Source organism: Sciurus carolinensis, chromosome 4, assembly GCF_902686445.1.
Source record: "Sciurus carolinensis chromosome 4, mSciCar1.2, whole genome shotgun sequence".
NCBI classification, from domain to species: Eukaryota; Metazoa; Chordata; class Mammalia; order Rodentia; family Sciuridae; genus Sciurus; species Sciurus carolinensis.
In genome coordinates, this window is record NC_062216.1 from 64348721 (window position 1) to 64373233 (window position 24513).

The following is a 24513-nucleotide window of genomic DNA, read 5'->3' on the forward strand; positions in this document are numbered from 1 at the left end:
CCTGGCAGGAAGCGGAAGACGGGGTTATAAAATAAAGGAAGTCAGAACCTGCTCTGGTTTTGTTCGCCGTGTTCTTTCACCACCCTTTTTCGTAACTGAACTCGAGCCAGTTGCCCACCGGCCTAGCATCGCTTTCACCATGGCTCTCAGCGATGCTGACGTGCAGAAGCAGGTAAGGGGTTAGGGTTGGATGTCGCGAAGCCGAGGTGCCCTCCTGGGGGAGGTGGGTGGAGTACGCCTGGAAGAAGGATTGGGCCTTAGGCACGTCGAATGCTGCAGGGAGGGTCCCTTACCACAAGTCCTGCTGTTCTGTCCGGGAGAGATTTGCTTACTGGGGAATTTACTTCATAGCGCGTATGACTTCTGCTTGGGCCTTACGTGCTGCCTACTTGCCTGCGCTCCTCCTGGAACGCCTTGCTCTGCTTACCCACCTTGGCTCTCCCTATTTTCCCAGGGTACTCAGTGTACTCAAGGTACTCAATTAAGTAATTGGACAGAAATCTTTGCAAAGATTGAAAACAGCCTCTCACATGAGTTTTAACCCCAAGGGAAGGAGTCACGGTATAGGATAGGAAAGAACGGTGTTGGGGGAAGGCCGCTTTCAATGTTGTTTTGAGGTCATTCACTTTATGCACTGTGAATTTTCATTTTGAAGGAGTGTCTTCTGTCATACGGATCTAGTTTGTATATTAACATTTGTCAAGTGCAAAATCTTGTTTTCTTAGGCTTTTTTTCTTTCTTGATCACGGGGTCTTATCCATTGAGCTGCATCCCCAGACCTTTTATTTATTTGAGACAGCCTCGCCAAGTTTCCAAGGATAGCCTCAAACTTGTGGCCCTCCTTCTTCAGCTTCCCACATTGCTGGGAATTAGCGTGCGCCACCACGCCGGGATCATTCTCTTAAATTTATGAACCCCAGCACCTAACAGTTTGGTCCAGGTCGCTGAGTCGGGGTTTATGGAAAAAATTGTTATGCAAGTTTTGAACTTATATCTTTTTAAAAAAAATTTTTTTAGTTGTAGATGAACACAATACCTTTTACTTATTTTTATGTGGTGCTGAGGATCAAACCCAGTGCCTCACATGTGCTAGGCAAGCGCTGTACCACTGAGCCACAACCCCAGCCCATGAATTTATATCACTTTTGAAAGTGAATATAATCAGTCTTGGGAAACTTATTTAGCTTTTTAAAATGCACCATACCTTAAAATTGTAGGCATTAGAAATATTTTAAGATACCTGGTCTAGGAGGCTGGGGCAGGAGGACCATTTGAGCCTAGTAGCTCAAGGCCAGCGTAGACCCCCAGACTCTGTCAAAATAAGTAAAATAGAAAGGAATGTTATAACCAAAAGCCTCTTTGGGGAGTATAGTGGTGTCTACAACAAGGGAATGATCTTGCTAATTGATATCCTGAAACCAGGGTCCTAGCATTTAGTAATTGTGTTGCCAATAGGTTTTTCAGGGAAGGAAATTTAAGGCTGTGATTTAATATCTGTATGGAAAACTAAGCCTACTTTTTTCTCCAAGTACTAGGAAAATTCTCTGACTAAAGCACACTCAGTGGTTTATGAATCCTTTTAGATGAGCAATACAATGTTTTTTCCTTTGATGTTTCCATTTCCTTATTTAAAAGTAATTCTTGGGCTGGAGGGGGTGGGGGAAGGAAAGATAGTAGAATGAAACAGACAGTATTACCCTGTGTATGTGTATGATTGCATGAAGGTGTGAATCTACATTGTGTACAACCATAGAAATAAAAAGTTGTATTTTTTGTGTACAATGAATCAAAAAAGTTGAATCATTTGTGTACAATGAATCAAAAAATAAAAGGAATTCTTTTCTTTTTTTTTTTTTTTTTTTTTAGTACCAGGGATTGAGCCTGGAGGTGTTTAACCACTAAGCCACATCCCCAACCCTTTTTTATATTTTATTTAGGAACAGGGTCTGGCTCAGTTGCTTAGGGCCTTGATAAGTTGCTGAAGCCGTCTTTGAACTTGTGATCCTCCTGCCTCAGCCTCTGGAGCTGTTGGAATTACAGGCATGCACCAACATGCCTAGCTCATTTTATTCTTAGCCTAATATTCCCTAAGAAGAATGAGTTATTTCTTCATTTCTTCCTTTCTTCTTTTCCTTTTTCTTCTTTTTAGATGTTGATAGACCTTTATTCATTTATTTATATGTGGTGCTGAGAATCGAATCCAGTGCCTCATGCATGCTAGGCAAGCACTCTACCTCTGAGCTGCAACCCCAGCCCTCCTTTCTTTTCTTCCTTCCTTTTTCCTGTGCTGATCACAAAAGTGAAATAGGAAAGACAAAAATAGCATCTGTAGAGAAATTCTACAATATTTTTGTAGAAAATGAAGTTTTTTGAACATTTATCACCACTTTTGATTTTGAATATAGGAAAAACTTGATGCAGTAGAGAAGTACAAATGCCTACCACATGCTGTTAGTAGTCACAATGTTAATTCCCTTGTTCCATCATCTTTGTACCTTGTAGTATATAGAAGACTGAGGCTTCTACAGGAAAGGTATTGTGCAAAAGTAAGGCAGTATATTTCCTTGACCTGTAGATTAAAATCATTTTTTTCTCCCCCCCACTACACTACGTGTAATTTCCAGTGTTTTTGTTTTGTTTTGTTTTTATTTTTGTGGTGCTGGCAATCAAATTCAGGACCTTAGATGGGCTTGATAGCACACACCTGTGATTCCATCTACTCAGGAGATAGGAGGATTGCAAGTTTCAAGGCCAGTTTCTGCAACTTGGCAAGACCCCATCTCAAAATTAAAAAATAAAAAAGGGCTGGGGATGTAGCTCAGTGGTAGAGCACCACTGGGTTCAATCCCTAGTACTGCAAAAAAAAAGAAAAAGAAAGAAAAAATATTCCAGTGTTCTTGTGCATGCTAGGCAAGTGTTCTGCCACTGAACTACATCCTTGGCCCCAAGGCAATGTGTTTTATTCACAGTATTGTCAGCTGTGTATAGGCCAAGTGCCAAATACATTGTAGGTGCTGAATAAATCCTGAATTCCTTGACTGCTTCTCTGTCATGTTAAGTTATTTGTGTGTATTTGCTTGCTTTTTTTAATCTGAAGAGTAGTTCTTTATTTTATCAAATTTTCAAAGGAACCTGACTCAAATCCTTTAATAACTGGGTTAGAAAGAAAAAAATAATAATTTTTAGAGGTCAGGTTTTTCTGCCTTAGGGGTGGAGTTAAATGTCCTTAAGGGATTGATTCTTGGAACCCTTGGTTGACTGTAAATAGGCTTGGGTTAAAATGAGTGCCTATTGCTCTAGACTAGGCTGATCAAGTCAAATCTGGTACCTGAGGGTCCAGCATGAATAGTGAAAGCAGATAATTCAGATTTGAATCAGAATTCACCTTTAGAGTTCAACTGCATCTTGTAGCATTTATAAACATCAGTTTTGATTACTGTGTTTAGATTATTTCTACCCCACTACCCCAGACTGGGGATGGAATGTAGGACCTCTTGCATGATAGGTCCTGGGTTACATTTCCTAGCCCTATTAAACTACTTTAGAAATTGAAGGGGGGAGGAAAAAATAGCAATGAATTAAACACCATTACCCTATGTAGATGTATGATTACACAAATGGTATGCCTTTACTTCATGTACAAATAGAAACAACATGTATCCCATTGGTTTACAATGAAAATAAATTAAAAAAAAAAAAAAGAAATTGCAGACAAAATAATTTCAGTGAGGCTTCAAATAGAACTTAGGGAGACACCATTCCTCATCATGATCATACATACCTCCTAAATGTGTGGAGGCTAATCTTTAAGCATAGTGATTTTTCTGTACATTTCGCTCATGGTTAGTTATCCCAAATAGTTGAAAGTGTGAGATTGTATTATTTATGAAATTGAATGTCATTATCATGTTTTGGCTTCTTCACTAGAATGACTCTGTGTTCAGCTGCAGGGGTGCAAAAACCCTAGTCTATTGCTTTCTGATCCCTGAAAAAGAACTTGGAGGACTCAGCAGAGAGATTTTGGACATTACTTACACACTCCTTGGTGGTGGCAGGCTGAGATACAGTGGGAGAACCATACTATATCTGTAAATAGGATGTATAAATATGGGATAGATTACATGCCCATTGCACAGGTGGATTTCTTTAGATGTGTTATTAATACCTTCGTTTACTTTACAACCAAGGTCACTGTGCTTTGAGTCTTACCTAAAGATTGTAGATAAAGGGAAGTGGTCAGCTTCTCTCTCCCATTTACTTCATTATCACTTTTTTTTTTTTTTTTTTTTTTTTTTGCTATGCTGGGGATTGAACCCAGGGCCTTGCATATGCTGAACAAGTGCTCTACCACTGAGCCATATCCCCAGCCACATTATCAGATTTTTTTAGTCCTTTATATCTTACTGCAAGCTTTCCTAGGCACTAATTAGTGTTTAATCCAACAGTAAGTATTGTATTATCTGTTTTGATCATCACGTTTTGGCTCCTCAAGAATACAGTGGGGGGCTGGGGTTGTGGCTCAGTAGAAGAGCACTTGCCTCACATGTTCAATTCTCAGCACTGCATGTAAATAAATGAATAAAATAAAGGTCTGTCAACATCTAAAAAAATAAAAAAGAATAGTGTGGGGGCTGGGGTTGTGATTCAGTGGTAGAGAACTTATTCAGTCCTTAGTACATTAAAAAAGAAGAAAGAAAATAAAGTTATTAAAAAAAAAAATAGAGTGGTTCACTGGTTCCAGGTGGTGACATACAACTATAATCCTAGCTACTTGGGAGATTTAGGCAGGAGGATCACAGGTTCAAGGCCAGCTGGGCAGTTTACACCCCATCCCAAAATAAAAAGTGTTGGGAATAAATGTGTCCTGGATAGCTTTTCCTTTCCTTTCCCTTTTCCTTTTTCCTTTGTCCTTTCCCTTTCCTTTTCCCCTTTCCTTTTCCTCTTGCGCTCTTTTTTTTGGCTGGGTGGCCAGGGAAGGGGGTGCTGGGAATGGAACCAAGGACCTCATGTATACTAGATAAGTCCTCTACCACTGAGTCCTAGCCCCAGATCAAGCTGTCTCTTCTAAAACCATACTGTTTTCTTTAAGACTTTGATGTATTCTCAACTCACTTTTTAAAAAAACATTGTGGTTAGAAAACATATCAGCTGGGCATGGTGGCACACGCCTATAATCTCAGCAGTTTGGGAAACTGAGACAAGAGGATTGTGAGTTCAAAACCAGCCTCAGCAACTTAGTGAGGCCCTAAGTAACTCAGTGAGACCCTGTCTCTAAATAAAAATACAAAAAAGGGCTGGGGAATGTGCCTCAGATGGTAAGTGCTCCTGGGTTCAATCCTTGGTGCGAGAAAAAAAAAAAACATATAAAAGCTAGCCACAGTGTGGAGTACACATGTAATCCCAGCAATTTGTGAGGCTGAGGCTGGAGGATTCCAAGTTCAAGGCCAGCCTCAGCAACTTAGTGAAGCCCTAAGCAACTTAAGGAGACTCTGTATTAAAGTAAAAACTTAAAAGGGCTAGAGATTTAGCTGAGTGGTAGAGCACCCCTGGCTTCAATCCCCAGTATCAAAAGAATAAAAAACACGTAACAAAATTTGCCATCTTAGTGCTGGGGAGATAGCTCAGTCGGTAGAGTGCTTGCCTTGCAAGCACGAGGCTCTGGGTTCGATCCCCAGTACCGCAAAAAAAAAAAAAAAAAATTGCCATCTTAACCATTTTTAAGTGTTTGTTAATGTAAAGTACAACCATATTATTGTGAAACAAAATTCATTTTTATATATCTATGTGTACCTTAGATTTATGATATCTTTGTATCACATTGAGAAGCTGCTGTGGGAATTGTTTCCAGAATGTTAAACCCTAAAAAGTACCTAGGAAATTACCCTGTAATCCTCAGAAGACTTGAAACTCACAGTAGATTCTCATTCATCTACACACGTTTGTTGAACACCTACTGTGGTGCTTATTCCCTCTTCTGGGGGTATAAATGACAGACAGGATCCCTGTATTCAAATTAACCTTTTAGTGGAAGAAACAAATTAATTAGTAACATGGAGATTCTACATAAGTTTTTAGCTTGCTTTTTTTTTTTTTTTTTTTTTTTAGGGATTGAACTTGGGGACACTCAACCACTGAGCCACACCTCTAGCCCTTTTTTGTATTTTATTTAGAGACAGGGTCTCACTGAGTTGCTTAGTGCTTTGCTTTTTGCTGAGACTGACTTTGAACTCTTCAGTCCTCTTGCCTCAGCCTCCCAGGGTGCTGGGATTACAGGCATGTACTACTGAGCCCAGCTATTTTTTTATTTTTTTAAATTCTTTTTGGTACAGTCACTGTGAAATGAAACTACATTCCACTACCAGTGAATTTTTGATTAGCTATATTGGTTGGAATTTTACTTGAATATTTTACATCTGACACTAGAGTCAATACATTGTGAGTTTTAAGTTTGGGGATCAGTTACCCAAACTCCATGTAAAATACTTAAGTGATAGTGATCCAAAACCATGTAACAAGTCCCTAGCCTTATAATTTAGTTGAGGATGGGGACATGTAAGCAAGCAATTGTGACTTCATGTTATGTGCTGCGGTAGAAGATGAACAGCATGTCCCAGGTACACAGGAGTGAGAGGTTCAGAAAAGATTTTCCAAAGGAAGTGGCAATTAAGCTAGCTGAGACTTGAGATGTATCAAGGCGAAGAGGGGAAGGAAAAGTGTTTCAAGTGGAAGGTAGAGCACGTTTGGAATCTTGGAGGTAAGACAGACAATTGTAAACTTAAGGACCTGAAATAAGCTTAGTGTGACAGGAACTAAATCTGAAAAATGGTGAGTAGTGCATGGTTTGTTCATGTGATGCTTGAGAGGTAAGCAGTGATCAGATCAGGTCCTGTACCTCCTAAAATCTTTGCATTCTATGGTAAGGAGAGTAGAGTGATACATGAGAAGCTAGATGTTTTGAAAGGATCTCTGGTTGCAATGTACAGTAGGATAGAGTGGTAATAGAACTAGAGGCATTTGGGAGACATTTGGAAGCTGTTGTAATAGTTCAGCTGTGAGATAATGGCTGGGACTAGGGTGGTGGCTCTAAATACTGAGAGAGATGTGCAAATTTAGAAACTCTTAAAAAGAGAATTCATAGAACTTCATGATTGACTGGATATGAGGACTGAGGTGGAAGGAAGATCAGTCTATTGTAGTGCTTGTGCCTGAAATGGAGATTCAGGTGGAAGGTTGGAAGGGGAGTGACCAAGTAGTTAATAGCAAATGTGTTGAATTTAGGTTATGTAAGCTATCCCAAAAGAGCTCTCTAGGAGTCATAGGAAGAAGGGGGTGTCCCAAAAGAGACAAGGAGAAAAAGGAGGAAGTCATGGAAACAAAGGGAAGAGATTGCTCAAGAAGGAACCTTGGGGACTAGGGTTGTGGTAGGGCACTTGCCTAGCATGTGTGAGGTGCTGGGTTTGATTTTTCAGCACCACGTATAAATAAATAAAATAAAGGTCCATCAACAATTAAAAAAAAAATATATATATATATATATAAGAAAAGAAGGAGTGTTGGTCATTACATCAAATGGTGCTGAAAGATCAAGGAAGAGAATTCTAAGATTTAAGGGCAAGGAGGTTGTTGATCATTTTATGAGACCACTCTCAGTGGAACAGAGGGGACAGAAGTCAGATTGGAGTGTGTTGAGAGTTGAAGGTAAGAAACTTGACAGCAAATGTAGATAACTATTTTAATCTTTGTGGTACTTGGGATCAAACCCAGGCTAGGCAAGCACTCTAGTACTGGACTATACTCCTAGCCCTTGAATTTAGGTGGCTCTTTGATGGGGAAAAGAAAGAGAGGGTCTGGCTGAAGGGCATGAAGTAGAAGAGTCCTCCCAAGTATTCCAGGTTCCTTGACAGTAGGATTAAGTTCAACATACCTGTGTTGTTGAATACTGCATCTTGTTCATTTGCTAAAACAAATTCCAGATTGTAGGAGTTAGGGGAAGGAAAGATAGTGAACTGAGACTGACATTATTACCCTATGTACATGTATGATTACATGAATGGTGTGAATCTACATTGTGTACAACCATAGAAATGAAAATGTTATACCCCATTTGTGTACAGTGAATCAAAATGCAGTCTATTAAAAAAACACACACACACACTCCAGATTATAAGCTTTCCTAAGTGCAAAAACTGTCTCATTTATCCATGTACTCAATAAATGGTTATTGAATGAATCAGAGAAGATATATTTTCTTTTCATGTCAAATTTAAAAATATTATTTTTCTTTATAGATAAAGCACATGATGGCTTTCATTGAACAAGAAGCCAATGAGAAAGCAGAAGAAATAGATGCAAAGGTAAGATCCATTTTCTAGTTTTAAGAAATCACCAAAGTTTCATACTGTTTTGCTTTGCTAAGCAATAATATAATAAAATTGTTTAACACCAAATTGCAAAGGACTAGTAAGAATCTGTGTTTCTAGGTGGGGTGGCGGCTCAGGGATGGAGTGCTTGCCTAGCATGTGTGAGGCACTGGGTAATTATTCTGATTGCTAATTTTATCATGGGGTAGAGAATTAATGCCTGGGTTAATTTTCTTAAGGAGTCCATAATTTGTAATTGCAATAAAGTTTGTAAGTATTTAAGGTCAAAATGAAAGCCATTGTACATTACAAAGGTGACATTTAGCATCTAAAATTCTTAGGTGATGAGTACAGGCAAAATGAAATATGTCTGTAGTTACAGATACTTGGGAAGCTGAGGCAGGAGGATCACTTGAGCCCGATATAGCAAGACCAAGACCCTGTTTAAAAAAAAAAAAATTTCAGTCACACATTGTTCATATCACCTTATATTCCTTAACAGTATATCAAGTTTTTATTTTCCTTGGATATAATCATAATAGGCATTTAAAAACTTGCTTTTAAATATGATCAAAACATATTTTCTAGTATTTTATTTTTATTGATCTTTTAAACCTACTATAGTTACATTTGTTAGTTACTCTAAAATTGTATGTGCCTGGAAGAGAACTGAAATGCTCTGAAACTTTGAATTATCACTTAGGGAAAAAAGACTATTTTAACTCCCACTAATGTATAACAATTGATAGACTGTTTGATATTATTTTGGTAGTCATAGAAACATTGCAGTTTCTTTCAACAGAGGGTACTGGGAATTTAACCCACTGAGTTATACCCCCTAGTGCATTTTATTTTTTATTTTGAGACAGGGTCTCATTGAGTTGCTTAAGCCTCACTAAGTTGCTGAGGCTGACCTCAAACGTGCATCCTCTAAACATGCTTCTGCCTCCTGAATTGCTGGTAGTATTACAGGCATGTGCCACCACACCTGGCGAAAGAGTACAGTTTCCTGTATGACTAGTTCCTTTAGTTTTCTCTGGACCAAGTATAAAAGTTTTATTTCAGCTGGGTGTGGTGGCACTTGCCTGTAATCCCAGCGGCTCAGGAGGCTGAGGGAAGAAGATTGTGAGTTCAAAGCCAGTTTTAGCAACTTAGGGAGGCCCTGTCTCTCAATAAAATACAAAAAAGAGCTGGGAATATGACCCAGTAGGTAAGCTTCCCTGGGTTCAATCCCTGGTACCAAAACAAAAAAAACAACAACTTTATTTCAGCTATTATTTTGTTATTTTGGTAACTGTATTTAAAGTAATCTTGTCCTGCCAGACATGATGAGACACACATGTAATCCCAACTGCTTGGAATGCTGAGGCAAGAGAATAAAAAGTTCAAGGCCAGCCTAGGCAACTTAGTAAGAACTATCTGAAAATAAAAAATGAAAAGATCTGGGGATATAACTTAGTGGTACAGCACTACTGGGTTTAATCCCTAATACCACAAAAAATTTTTTAAAAAACTTGAAAAAGTAGTCTTACCCTATAACGTCATCATCTGTATTTATTTCCCATGTAGGGTATAGAAACAAGTTATAAAAACATTTAGGGCTGGACATGGTGGCACATGCCTGTACTCCTAGCAACTCAGAAGACTGAGGCAGAAGAATGGCAAGTTCAAGACCAGCCTCAGCAATTTTGAGACTCTGTCTCAAAATTTAAAAAAATAAATAAAATAAAAATGGCTAGGGACTGGGGTTGTGGTAGAGCACTCGCCCTGGATTCGATCCTCAGCACCACATAAAAATAAAATTTATTGTGTCCATGTACAACTAAAACAAAATATTTTTAAAAAGGTGGGGGGGCTAAGATGGTGGCTCCATGGTTAAGCACCCTTGGGTTCAATCCCCAATACTAAAATTAAAAAAAATTATTTTAGAACATACAAGTTCAAGTACCTGTGCCAAACCTTGAATATCTGAATCAACAACTTTTGCTAACTTTTCCAAAATCATAATTTCTTATTGCTTGAAAATCATAGACAACTCATGTACTGTTAAGATAGCTGTTTTTGTTAGTTTGTTTTGGACTGTGCAGGGATCAAACCAGGGCCTTGCATATGTGAAGCAAATGTTCTATCACTGAACTACATGCACAGACAGGATAACATTTTAAAAAATAACTGCTCAATAATTTGCACTAATGAAGCCAATAACTCTTGTTCGTATAATTTTAAGAGCTTGTATTACATTTACATATTCAACTCATGAAGAAAAAATACTTTTTGTTTTTTCATTTTACAACATAGGACACTGAGACTGTTACTTGATTAAATTTTATAGGCAGTAACCTATAAAATCAAACCTAATTTAATCAAACCAAATTCTGTTTCTTTATTGGCTCTAGTAAGGAAGTGAATTAAGTGAAGAGCATGTAAATTTTTTTTTCATGAACAGAGGCTTGTGTCTGATTATCTTTTGTAACTTTGTGGCTGGATAGTTTTCCTTGATCACATTTTTAGTTTTCTTGTTCATCATTTATAATAAAAATCACTGGTCTTTCCTTTTGAATAAATTAGAAGTAATCTTTGCAACTGATCATCACAATAAATCTTGTTTTAGATATGGAATAAGTAATCATAAGCAAGTATCCCTAGTTACCAGCTGCTTAAAATACAACTGTTTGCCAAAATCTGATGTAATGATGAATGGTAATTAATTCTCCCGTAGGCAGAAGAAGAGTTTAACATTGAGAAAGGCCGTCTTGTGCAAACCCAAAGACTGAAGATTATGGAATACTATGAGAAGAAAGAAAAACAGATTGAGCAGCAGAAGAAAATGTAAGTAGATTCTGGCCCTAGTATTAAGCTAAAGAATTCTCAGGTCAGTGAAACATGGGGTTAAGTGTGTTGCTCACTGGTGGAGTGTTTGCTTAGCATGAAAGAAGCCCTGGGTCCAATCCTAAGTAACCTCCCCTCCCCCTGCTCAAAAAAAAAAAGTCAAATGAGACAAGAGGACAGAGCAGGTGTTTTGTAGTCGAGTTTTTAACTCGACCTCCTACTACTTACCTGACCTTGGGCAAGTTGTTTAACTTCTTTCTCATTTGTGAAGATGGTAAACTTACAGGATTATTGAAAAATTAAATTTCAATAACTGATGTGAAAGTGTCACTTGGTAGTCATTCATTAAATCTAGTCTTTGAAATCTAATCCTAACCTTTGAAAGTAAGTTGGTAGAAACCAATAAATATATCTCAGTAAGATTATATTTGATCATTAAAAAGAAAAATACTTGATTATCAAATTTTCATTGTACGTAACAACAGAAAATTGTGTATTTATTCTCAGTTTTGTTTTTTATGCTGCTCTTACACTGTTTTCCTATACTTTTTGTAGTCAGATGTCCAATTTGATGAATCAAGCAAGACTCAAAGTCCTCAGAGCAAGAGATGACCTTATCACTGTGAGTAATTAGCCCCTATTACTTATAAAATTATGACTGTTAGCCAAAGTGTGATGGTACACACTTGTAATTGTAGCTACTAGAGAGGCTAAGGCAGGAGGATCTTATGTTTAAGACCAGTATGGGCAATTTATCAAGACCTTATCTCAAAATCAGATTAAAAAAGGGGTGGGGATGTAGTTCAGTCGCAGAGCAGTTGCCTAGCATGTGTAGCGCCCTGGGTTCAATCCCAGAACTGTAAAAAATATATATGTGTATATATAAAATGTTTATTCATTTGCTCATTATGGAGAATCATAGTTAAACATTGAGTCGATAAATGATTTTTAAAGAGAATACAGTTGTTCAGCAAATCATTATAATGAGGTATTAATGATAAATACAAACAAGAATGAGAGACAAGCCCTGACTTCAGTGACCTTCTAATCTAACAAGAGACTCTACTGGATCATAGAACAACAATGGGTGGTCTGTACACAGTATGTAAGGCTCAGAAGGGCGGATGGATTGAATATAGAGCCATGAATACAAGACCAAGAGTGTGGTCCCTGTTTTCAGTAAAAACCCATTGGAGTTTTTATTTTATTTTGTGGACAATATCACAAATAGGATCATAATATTGTGTAGGCTAAATTTAATAGGGAAAAGATTAGAAACAAGAACACCATTGGGGAAGTTTTGTAGTTATTCAAGGAAGAGGGCAGAAACCTGTAGAAACATATTACTTATTGAGAGGGTCTAGAGGTTTGTGTTTTGTTTTGTTTTGTTTTTGGTACCAGGGATTGAACTAGGGGCACTTAACCCCTGAGTCACATCTCCAGCCCTTTTTATTTTTTGTTTTGAAGCAGGATCTTGTTAAGTTACAAAGGACCTCACTATGTTGCTGATACTGGCCTTGAACTTGCAATCCTCCTACCTCTGCCTCCCAAATTGTTGGGATTACAGGCATTCACCACCACACCCAGCAGTCTAGAGGTGTTTGAATTATATTCAGGAATTAAACAGAGGCTGGCTCTTTTCATTATTATTCATTATTCCTATGGAGGCCCAAACTGTGTTATGTGATGGACAAAATAGAGTTATATAAATATTGGAAGGAAGAAATAGAATTATCATTTTTACAGATATGATTAGTCTGAAATGATGACTGGCTATAAAAAGAATTTGCAGAAATTAATAGATTTTATGTGTACCAACAATAACCAGTTAGAAAGTAAAATAATAAAAAGTAGATTCCTATATAAAAGCTATAGAAATTATTATTTAAAAAAAATTTTTTTTTAGTAGTTGATGGACCTTTATTTTATTTATTTATTTATTTATTTATTTTTTTGGGTGCTGGGGATCGAACTCAGGGCCTTGTGCTTACAAGGTAAGCACTCTACCAACTGAGCTATCTCCCCAGCCCCAATATTCATTTATTTATATGTGGTGCTGAGAATCGAACCCAGTCCCTCACACATGCTAGGCAAATATTCTACCACTGAGCCACAACCCCAGCCGAAATTATTAAATTAACATGCCTAATGTAAGATCTATATGAAGAAAAGTGATAAAACTAACTATAAAACCTAAATAAATGGAAGACACACTATTGTCTTAAAGAAAATACCAGCATTGTAAGGTGTGTATTCTCAAAATTAGCATGGCGTTCTGGATGTGGTGGCACTGTAATACCAGCGATTCTGGAGGCTGAGGCAGGGGAATTGCAAGTTCGAGGCCAGCCTTAGCAACTCAGTGAGGCCCTAAGCAACTTAGCAAGACCCTGTTTTAAAATAAAAAATAAAAAGAGATGGGGATGTAACTTAGTGGTAAAATACTCTTGGACTGGGGTTCTGACTCAGTGGCAGAGTGCTTGCCAAGCACATGCAAAACACTGGGTTCAATTCTCAGCACCACATATAAATAAGTAAAATAAAGGTCCATTGCAAACTAAAAAAAATAAAATGCTCCTGGGTTTAATCCCCAGTTTAAGAAAAAAAAAATAGCATGATGGCACTGAGGCATGGCACATATTACAGGAAGACTTGCTAGACATCAACCACTAAGTTCTGAATTTCACTCTTGAATAACCAAGAGAATGGTGGTTCCATTACCGAAAGTGGAAAGTCAGGAGGACAAGATGTTCTGTTTGGAGAAAGAACGAGCTCACTTTTGGACATATTTTGAGGAATGGGAAACCTTCAGATGGACTGTGTGTCAGATGTAAATGTAAAGGACTGATACTCAGGATACATCAAGATGACTTATTGATTTAACTCTCATCTAGAATGTGAGAAAATAGATAAACTGTTGTTAATGAGAATAGTTTATCCCTTTAAGACATCAAAGGAGATGTTAATGTAGAATGTTACTAGTTCAGGACAGTTGCAACCTATCATTTCACTAAAATGTTGACTTTTAGTTGCTTGGTGTGATGGCACACTCATACAATCCCCTCTTCTGGGAAAGCTGAGGCAGGGCAATCACAAATTTAAGGACAAGTTGGGCAACTTCAGTGAGACCTATGGAGATGTACCTCTGTGGTAGAGGACTTGCCTAAGACTTGCAGAACCTCCTGGGTTGGATCCCCAGTATCACAGTAATCATTAGTTGATTCCCTTCCAGGGAATTAAAATTCCTTTTGCAACTTGAATTAATTGACTTCATTTATAAGCTGCTCTTAAAATAATAGTATATGCTTAGGGGGCTGGGGAGATAACTCAGTTGGTAGAGTGCTTGCCTTGCAAGTGTAAAACCCTGGGTTCAATCCCCAGCACTGCAAAAAAATTTAAAAAATAAATAATAGTAATAATAATAGTAGTACATGCTTATGGAAGGTATTCGTGGAAGAGCTTGGGGCTAAGTTAATGAAACTTGAGTGTAAATTTTAGCTCTGTCATATCCATTTGCCTAAATTATTGTTTCTGATCATCTTTTTATGTCCATCAGTTAAGTAGGTTTACCTGAGCTATTCTTTGCTAAACTACGAACTCTGAATAAGTGTGATGTTTACTGCTTCCTCATAACATATATAGCACAACATCTGCTTTATCATGTGTCTTGGAGTGTGTGTTAAACAAAAACCCAGCAATAAAACGTGAGGTGATGGACATTTACTAGCCTCACGGATGGTTGTGAGCTAACAACCTTGGTGTGTAGATAACTTTTTTCTTTGTCATTCTTTGTAGGACTTACTGAATGAAGCAAAACAGAGACTCAGCAAGGTGGTAAAAGATACAACCAGGTACCAAGTGCTGCTGGATGGACTGGTCCTCCAGGTATACTTACAGGCCAAGTCTACCATTTATAGCCGCAGTTCTGAGAAAATTTATAGGACCTCTTTAAAGACCAGCTCTGTTTTTCCTGTGTTCTCATCTTAGCATTTTTCCTTTCACTCTTTATCTTCTAAAATGTGTGTTATATAGGAGGGAGTAATGTCTGATTGATAAAAGACTTTCAGGCTTACTTTCAGGCTTATGAGGTTTTATTCAAAACCATATTTGACTCAAAAGGTCAAATCTGCTTTCAACTTTAAACTTGCTTTATTTGATTTTTACCACTGAAATATTTCCTTCAGATGTAATTGCTTAGTCCTACGTGGTGAATCCTTATTTTACTTGTTAATCACAAAATATTTGTCCCCTATCCAATCAATAAGACTAGCATATGAACTTGGATTTGAGCACCAGAGCACTGGGTCTCTTTATCTGGTTTGTGATAATTGGGATTTTCTTTCCATGTTCTCCCATACTGTCTATGCTCTCTTCTCAGGAAACATTGTTCCTTACCTGATGAAAGAACTTTAGAAACATTATTTTGCTGTTGATTTTATAGTTTGTTTTCCTCTAATGGTATCTGATTGTTTCTTACAGGGTTTGTACCAGTTGTTGGAGCCCCGAATGTTTGTTCGTTGCAGGAAACAAGATTTTCCTCTAGTAAAGGTAAAGAACTTAGCTGATGAAAAAGTTTTTTAAAAAGTCAAAATTTTGTGATGAAGTACATGTTCTAATACCAGCTCAGTTTTGGGAATTAGAGGAATATTGCCACATTGTATGTGTTCATTTTAGTTCAGCTTTTAGTTTCTTTAAAAAGATTGAGTTGCCATCCAGGCTGGTACCTTCTTCCCTTTTGGGGAACTTTGCAGTACTATGATCCTAAAGTTAAATAATAAAAGCTGCGCCTCCTGGACTGGAGCAAAGATAGGCAATGCCCTCTTCAGGAGGCAGCCTACTGCCACACACAAGGCCTGGCTATAACCTAATTAAATGTATTCACATACTCAGAGAAAGAAGAGAGGTTGGTCTCTCTGATAGTGTCATCAGGTTGCTTATCTGATTAACATTCTTCTTCCATGTAGCTTGCTGTAGGGCAAGGACATGCTGAGTCCCCTGGCAACTGCATTTCTTAGAACACACCAATACATTTATAACAATATCCTTGCATTCTTAGTGTGATTTGTCTCCCTAAGTAACTTGTCTCCTAGGAAGGAAAATGTGCCAGCTGGGGAACATTAGGTATTCATTTGCCTAAGGTACATATTTGCTACTGTAATGAATTATGGTTCTAGTTTGTCAGCCATCTCGTGGATCAGTATTTGTGTTGACACCTCATTATGAGCCTGTAAACCAGAGAGTGTTAGACATTAGAGTGGAGAGTTTACCAAGGGTCTGTCTTTCTATGGAGGTGGGTCTAAGTGTCTAGATAACACTATATTCCTGGATATCAAACAAGTGTTTTCTTGAAACCTTTATACTGTCAATTATTAGCTCTCCAAACTGGTGCTATATTAGCTACAAGGAGCACGGAATTACTGAATACATACAACTAGTAACATTATCAGAAAAAAAAAAAAATTGAAGTTCTTTAATTCCTTCATGAAAATACTATTTATATATTCACTAGAGTTTGCACAATAGTGTTGAAGACTGGCCTTTCCAATAATTATGTTTGACCATACAAATTAAAATATAGCAGTAAAAACACATTTTAATCTTTTTTTTCCCCAGTGAACTGTGGTATTTAGTTGATTCTCATTGCCATGCAACCATCACCACTATGCATCTCTAGAACTTTCTCATCTTCTCCTGTGCGACTGTGTACCCATTAAACAATAACTCCCTGTTTGCCCTATTCATTCCTTCATTCTCTTCTATTCCCTCATTCATTATTTGTCCGTTTGTGACTGACTCATTTTATTTAGCATAGTGTTGTCAAGTGCCACCTGTGTTGTAGCATGTATCAGAATTTCATTCTCTCTTTTTTTGAGTGGGGGGTACTGGAGATTGAATCCAGGAGCACTTAACTACTGAACTGCATCTCCAGCCCTTTTTATTTTTCATTTTGAGACAGGGTCTCACTGTTGCTTAGGACCTTGCTAATTTGCTAAAGCTGGCTTTGAATTTGCAATCCTTCTGTCTCAGTCTTCCAAGTGCTGGGTCCATTCCCTTTTCTAAGATTAATAATATTACATCAAATATAAGCCATATTTTGCTTATCCATTCCTCCATTGATAGACACATGGGTTGTTTTACCTTTTGACTATTGTGATTACTGTTGCTATGAACATAAGCATACAAATTTGAGTCCCTACTTTTGCTAATTTGGGGTGCTTACCCAGAAGTGGAATTGATAGATTATAAGGTAATTTTGAGAAAGTATCATAGTTTGCCAAGCAGTTGCTACATTTTACATTCCCACCAGCCATAGTACACAAAGGTTCTAATTTTTCTATACCCTCACTAACACTTTCTGGTTTGGGTTTGAAACTGGTCTTTGTCTAGGCTGGCCTTGAGTTCTTAGGCTAACATGATCCTCCTGTTGCATCCTCTCTGTTAGCTGGGACCTCAGGTGCAATACCACTGCATGTTGCTGTTTTTTTTTTTTTTTTATAATAGCTATCCTAATGGGTGTGGAATGATACCACTCTTTCTTGTGTAGACTGTCATCCAATCTTTTGCAACTGCCATTTTAAACTCAGTCAACCGCCAAACCTGCTCTTCTGATGCTCTTGGCTTGAATGATAACATCTTCCTCTTACCTTCCCACACTTCTCACAACTATTGTCTATTCTGGTGTGTCTGGTTAGCCGCAAAGTCTATTCACAGAAGTCGCTCACTGTCTCATCCCTGCTTCATGAAGCCTCTCAGTTAATCTCATTCTTCCTTAGAGGTGGCACTATTTTACATTTCCATTAGAAGAGCATATATTTTTCACTTGGAGTAAATAGGAATATACTTACTTGTAAAGTCTGTTGATTTGGGTGTGGGGGGAGGGTTACCTGTTCAAGAGTTTGTTAAAACCTCTCATTGTGTTTGTTTTTTTTCCTTCAGGCTGCAGTGCAGAAAGCTATTCCTATGTACAAAATTGCCACCAAGAAGGATGTAGACGTCCAAATTGATCAGGAGGCTTACCTGCCTGAGGAAATGTAAGGAGTATTCCTGCCATTAATGTCTTGCTTCTCACTGCAAGAATGTTCTTTGCACTAGGACTTTGTAAAAGCATGTTTAAGTGCTTTTTTTAAGCATTTAAAGTGTTTTTAAAAAGCATTTAGGGGCCGGGGATATAGCTCAGTTGGTAGAGTGCTTGCCTAGCATGCACAAGGCCCTGGGTTCAAGTCCTAGCACCACCAAAAAAAAAAAAAAAAAAAGCATTTAAACATGCTTGGTTGGGGGTATAGTAAGAGATTGTATGCTCAGAATGTGCAAGACTCTGAACCAAAATTAGAAGTGTGTTTTGTCAAGCACACTCTTAGCCAGAAATTTTTTTTTAAATGCTGCTGTTTTCTCTGGAAATGCTCTGTTCTTATTTGTTAACCAGCTAGTATACTCTAAAAGTCTATGGTTGCTTCATTCATCCTAAAGAGAGGTGGCACTACATCCCAAACTTACAGCTGAGTCCATAATCTCTGTATTGGATACTGAGGAAGAGAATCTCTACTATTAAGTAGTTACCAAACAAGAATCAAGTACTTGTTTAAGAATGCATGAGGCCCTAAGTTCAATCCTCAGCATTGCCAAAAGGGAAAACAAAACAAAAAACTAGGATTGTTGCATGTGCTAATAATTAGGTTCAAGTGACATGGGTACTTCTGCAGACTATGAGGGAATGACAGACCCAGGCAGGTGTTCCTAGTAAACTTAATGCAATTGGGGTAGGCTGTAGAAACTCTATCAAAGATAGAGGCCAGGGTCATTTTCTCTCATTTCACATGTCTGTCTAATGCCACCTAGCCACCATTGACTAATTTTTTTTTTTTTTTTTTTTTTTTGGGTGCTGGGGATTAAACCCAGGGCCTTGTGCTTACAAGGCAAGCACTCTACCGACTGAGCTATCTCCCCAGCCCCCATTGACTAATATTAAGAGAGTCCTGGGACACATTATGAACTTAGTTGCAGGAGTATGGGACTTAAGACAGTGAGACCTAGATTTGAGAACATTATTGTCAGGTTTTAAATATTTTTAGTTGTAAGATGAACACAGTGTCTTTATTTTATTTTATGTGGTGCTGAGGATTGAACCCAGGGCCTCACTTGTGCTAGTCGAGAGCTCTACCACTGAGCCACAACCCCAGCCCCATATCAGGTTTTTTTAGTTGACATTATTGTCAGGTTTTTTGTTTTTTGTTTTTTTTTTTTTGGTGCTGGGGATTGAAACCAGGGCGTCATGCATGCTCAAATTGGGGTTGATTATTCATTTGCCACTTAACTGAGTAATCTTGGACTAGTTTCTACAGCTGAACTTTGATTTTTCTCATCTCTAAATTGGGATAATAACAGCACCTAGCTTATAGACTTCAGGTGGTGGTTAAATGAGACACTGTCTAAAGAACACCCAGCATTAGTGCCTGGCACATTGCTTGGAAACTGGGCGGGCAGAGCAGGTTAACACTAGTTCAAGTGCTGGTAAATAACAGGTTTTATTAAAAATCCCTGTTTCATCCCTAGCATGAAAAACAAAAACAGCAATAATAAAAGAGCATTGTTCCTTTACTGAAAGATTTGGAGACATATGTGTTTTGAATTTTAGAGTTTAGAAAAGTACTGTTCTGTAACATCACCAGGGTCTGAGGTTTTGCCCCATGTTCAGATGCACTGGTGTTTCCAAGTGAAACAGGAACATCCACACTGTGGAGAATGAACACTAAAGGTTTGCAGTTGTTGGTGCTAAATGACTAAAGAACATTTTCAGTTCTTGAGCCACATGAACTGGATATTTTTTGTTTTTAGAGCTTTTGGATTTCAGTATTGCAGATAAGGGACTATAGACATATTCCAGTGCAGAGTGGCATTTTGAATATTGTCAGGACAATTACTCTATTATCATTGTATTCAGTCTTTGAAAGTAAGTCTGTTTCCTGGTTTATGAAATAAATAATGAGTACACTGAGATTTTTGTAAGTCCATGGGAAGATTCAGTAAGGAGAAGCCCTTGATGACCTTGAAGAGGTTCCTGACATATTTTCAGTGCTCTCCCTCACTCCCCCAATGGAACAAAGAATTGTGCCATAGACAGTGGGTCAGGATTTCAGCAAGGAATAGTCCTGTCCTCATGAAGAATACAGGCTGTTTAGAGAAACCAAAAATAGATGAAACAAATGGAAAGGGGGAAGAAGATGTAAGAAAACTATTAAGGCTCTTGTCCCTTAAAAATTTTCAAAAGAAGTTTTGTAAAACCTTCCTGGCCTTGTCTGATAGCCTGCTAATTTCAAGAAAAAAGTCGGTATAATAAAATGACATAATAAGCCAGGCACAGTGGCACACACCCGTAATCCCAGCAGTATGGAGTCTGAGACAGGGAGATCAAGAAGAGTTCAAAGCCAGCCTCAGCAACAGCAAGGCACGCTAATCAACTCAATGAGACCCTGTCTCTAAAAAAAATATAGAAAAGGGCTGAGGGTGTGGTTCAGTGGTTGAGTACCCCTGAGTTCAATCCCCAGTACTAAAAAGAAAGAAAAAAGACATTGTAAATGAATTTCATTTTCAGAGGACCTGTGTAATAGGTTTGGCCTGTTCACTTTATGCCTGTAAGACTGAAGAAAGGAATGAGTGAGGCGTGGCTGCAGGTAGGACTTTGGGTTGAGGTTTTGCAGAATGGAGTCAGAATGCCTTTCAGAGAGACAGTTGCCTTAAACATTCAGATGAGGTTGACCTGGAGGTGCATGCCAAGTAATCCCAGACACTTGGGAGATTGAGGTAGGATTGCAGGTTCAAAGCCAGCCTGGACAGTGTAATAAGACATGGTCTCAAAAATTAAATAAAAAGGGCTGTGTGGGCTGGATTTGTGGCTCAGTGGTAGAGCACTTGCCTAGCACGTGTGAGGCACTGGGTTTGATCCTGAGCACCACATAAAAATAAATAAAGGTATTGTGTCCATCTACAACTAAAAAATATTTTAAAGAAAAAAGGACTGCATATGTCGTTCAGAGGTAGAGTGATCCTGGGTTCAATCACTAGTACACCCCCTACCAAAAAAAGTTTTTTTAAATGAGGACTCAGTCTCACCAAGAGACCCTATTGACCCTACTGAGATGATATTTTCCTTTTTTCCATTTTTTAGGAAGGGGTAGTTATTAGAATTGTATGATGTATAAGAATCAGACGGGCATATAGCGGTCATTTGTATTAACACCACAAATACCTGAACTCGGAAGCATTTTTTTTTTTTAATATTTTTTAGTTGTCAGTGGACCTTTATTTTATTTATATGTGGTGCTGAGAATCAAACTCAATGCTTCTCAAATGCCAGGCAAGCGCTCTCCCACTCCATCCCAGCATCTTTTAAAATATTTTTGTTTTAGTTGTAGATGGACACAATACCATTAATTAATTAATTAATTAATTTAAATATAGTGCTGAGAGTGGAACCCAGTGCTTCACCTGTTCTAGGCAAGCACTCTACCACTGAGCCACAACCCAAGCCCCTCAGAAGTGTTTTGAATTAATGTCAGGCCTGTTGCTCATTTTGCACACTCCATGCCCCCAAGCGGTCTTCTTCCAAGGGAATGACCTGAGCATACCATGTGTTTTTTGTCGTCCTCAAATCTATAAAATTGTTATTTCCTGTGTTTCTTGTAGAGCTGGTGGAGTTGAGATCTATAATGGGGATCGTAAAATAAAGGTTTCCAACACCCTGGAAAGCCGGCTGGATCTCATAGCCCAGCAGGTGAGTGTGGGAAAACTTCTTGTTACCTTGTCTGGCTGTTACTTTGAAGTGGTACAGAACACACGTCCATGCACTAGCATTTGAACTTTGTCACTTTCCACTTTTTTTTTTTTTTTTTTCCACTTAGAGAATAAGGATTTAGCATGCAGCAGCATTTAATTACTAAGGTGATAGAGTTCATAGGGGATCAGAACCAGGTGCTGTTTATCTAGGATTCTAATGTATACATCTCACTACTTGTACAGGTGCTGATTGAGTTCTTTATCCATCAGGAATTATGGAAACTGAAGTAAATACTTGTTTAAAGGAAATATAAGGCTGCTGACTATTCAGATCTTTCCATGTTTTCACAAATGAACTATAGGAAACAAACCAGGAAAATCCCACTTGCTCTACAATGCTGGGCATCTTCCATCAGTGCTAATTTGCTTCTAAACTCCCAACTCGGTTTCTCCTTTACTTAAAAGAGCTTGTTTTATAGCCAAAGCACTTTGGCCTTGCATGTCATCTTCTAGTAACTTAAACATTAGAGCTGTGTAGCCTAGTACAGTAACCACTAGCCGTGGATGAATGTTTAAATTAAGATTACAACCTCAGGGCCTGAGGGTGCAGCTTGGTATGGAGGGCATGTACCAGGCCCTGAGTTCCATCCCTAGAAGTCCTTAGTTTCACCAGCATACTTTTCAAATGTGCTACCATATTAGACTGCACAGCCTTAGAAGTTTGAGGCTAAATCCTAAGGACATGTTAGTTGATGTAAGGAATGCTTCAGCACAAACTTGTGTCTTAAGTATTCTGTGTGGTTCCTCCTGGCACATAGTGTGCACTCAACAAATGCTTGTTATGAGAAAGAAATGTAGGTGATCCAGAATTATGAGGTAATATTGTTAATGAATCTCTTTCTTCTCCTTAAATCATAATATAATAGGCCTTAGAGTAATGACTTCAGATTTTTCATATTTTTACTTTGTCTTTCTTGTAAGCAGTCTGAACCCCATATTTGTGATTAGTTCAGTTAAAGTGCATCAGATAAGGGGTGGGAGGGGTGGGGGGAATGGAAAAAATAACAGAATGAATCAAACAACATTACCCTATGTAAATTTTTGATTACACAAATGGTATGCCTTTACGCCATGTACAAACAGAGAAACAACATGTATCCCATTTGTTTACAATTAAAAAAAAAAAAGTGCATCAGATAAGCAAAGGCAGATTTGGTGAATTTAGCTTTGTGATTGCCTCCCCAACCATGTAGAGGTTAATGACTTTCTTGATGTGGTTAAGATATGCAGTTTTTTTGGGGGGGGGTTTTGGTGGGGCTGGGGATTTGAACCCAGGGCCTTGTGCTTGTGAGGCAAGCACTCTTTTATCAACTGAGCTATATCCTCAACCCCCTAAGATATGCAGTTTTTGACAAGTTTCCCAGTTGATGATACTTACTAAATTTTTTTTCTTCACAGATGATGCCTGAAGTACGAGGAGCCTTGTTTGGTGCGAATGCCAATAGGAAGTTTTTGGACTAAGCCGTTGGGAGGTGAAATTAATCCACTGCTAAAGCAAGATTGTCTATGTAGCTTGCTATGTGGCTTCTTCTTTGTTGTTCTGGTATTATATTTATCAATGGATATCCTTCTGTAGCTAACGCCTTTGGCCTAATGTTAACAATGGATGGTTTCCTCAGTGTGATCAGGACCCACTTGTAGTTTGTCTAAGGTACCATAGCTTTTATTTGGTTCTGCAGCTTGAAGAGGAGGGGTCAGATGGTACTTCATGGACTACACCAAGTCTCCTGTTCTTTTCACTGTTGTAATTACCTAGTCTCTACAGTGATATGCATGGTGTTTTTTGCTCTTTAGGTGTGGGGTATGCATTCCTTCCAGCAATAGTACCTTGTTACCTATTTGGGCCTAGAATTTTTCTTCATCTGTAAATGTGATTTAAGTTGTGAACATTATTTATTAAAACAAAAGATTTATGTGGATTGAATTGTAATTAATTTTTGCATGTATGTGTCATGCTAGGGATCAAACCTTAGGGACCTGCACATGCTAGGCAAACACTCTACCACTGAGTGTCATCCTAGCCCATTTTAGTTCGAGACAGGGTCTTGCTAAGTTGCCCAAGCTGACCTTGAACTTGAGTCCTTTTGCTTCAGCTCCCAAGTGGTTGGGATTATAGGTGTTCATCACTATGTTCAGCTAATTATAACTTCTTGTGAATGACACTGCAGGCTTGTAGTTTGAGAGAGTGAAGATGGGGTGCAGTGATGAGCACCTATAGTCCCAGCTATTCTGAAAGCTGAGGCAGGAGGATCACTTGAACCCAGGAGTTCAGGGTCAGCCTTGACAATGTAGTGAAACCCTGTCTCAAAAAAAAAAAAAAAAAACTGAGGAACCTAAAAATGAAATATATTTCCAAATCTTACAGCATTTGATAATTCATAGCTGCCAGTACTTGAAATCATTAAACTTCTCCTGTCCTGGAGCTTCTTGCTTATTTTATAAGACCATTACCATGTTCTTTGAAGCCCCATATGAGCCTGTATACACAAACAGTTGT

At 38.2% G+C, this 24513-nt stretch overlaps 2 protein-coding genes across 3 annotated transcripts in view; one reads left to right on the top strand and one right to left on the bottom strand.

The window, feature by feature from the left end:
- Atp6v1e1 (ATPase H+ transporting V1 subunit E1) lies at positions 1-23935 on the top strand. Its single transcript, XM_047549362.1, has 9 exons — positions 1-172; positions 8289-8354; positions 11080-11189; positions 11745-11811; positions 14982-15071; positions 15666-15734; positions 18123-18217; positions 21867-21954; positions 23415-23935. Exons 1-9 carry the CDS (start codon positions 140-142, stop codon positions 23475-23477), a joined length of 681 nt encoding a protein of 226 aa, XP_047405318.1. The 5' UTR covers positions 1-139; the 3' UTR covers positions 23478-23935.
- Positions 13186-24513, bottom strand: part of Slc25a18 (solute carrier family 25 member 18) — a 31321-nt gene continuing 19993 nt past the window's right edge. The window contains exon 12 of one of the 2 annotated variants that reach the window (XR_007108308.1): positions 13186-13217. The gene's annotated coding sequence lies outside the window, so the exon portion shown is untranslated. Of the gene's footprint in view, positions 13218-19075; positions 19134-24513 lie in introns of those variants that run through there. The other variant, XR_007108307.1, reaches the window with a different exon arrangement.

Coding starts and splice junctions, on each gene's coding strand:
- Atp6v1e1 (XM_047549362.1), top strand. CDS start 140: ATGGCTCTCAGCGATGCTGACGTGCAGAAGCAG. Junction 8,355..11,079: donor CAGAAGAAATAGATGCAAAG/GTAAGATCCATT, acceptor ATTCTCCCGTAG/GCAGAAGAAGAGTTTAACAT. Junction 15,735..18,122: donor AAGATTTTCCTCTAGTAAAG/GTAAAGAACTTA, acceptor TTTTTCCTTCAG/GCTGCAGTGCAGAAAGCTAT.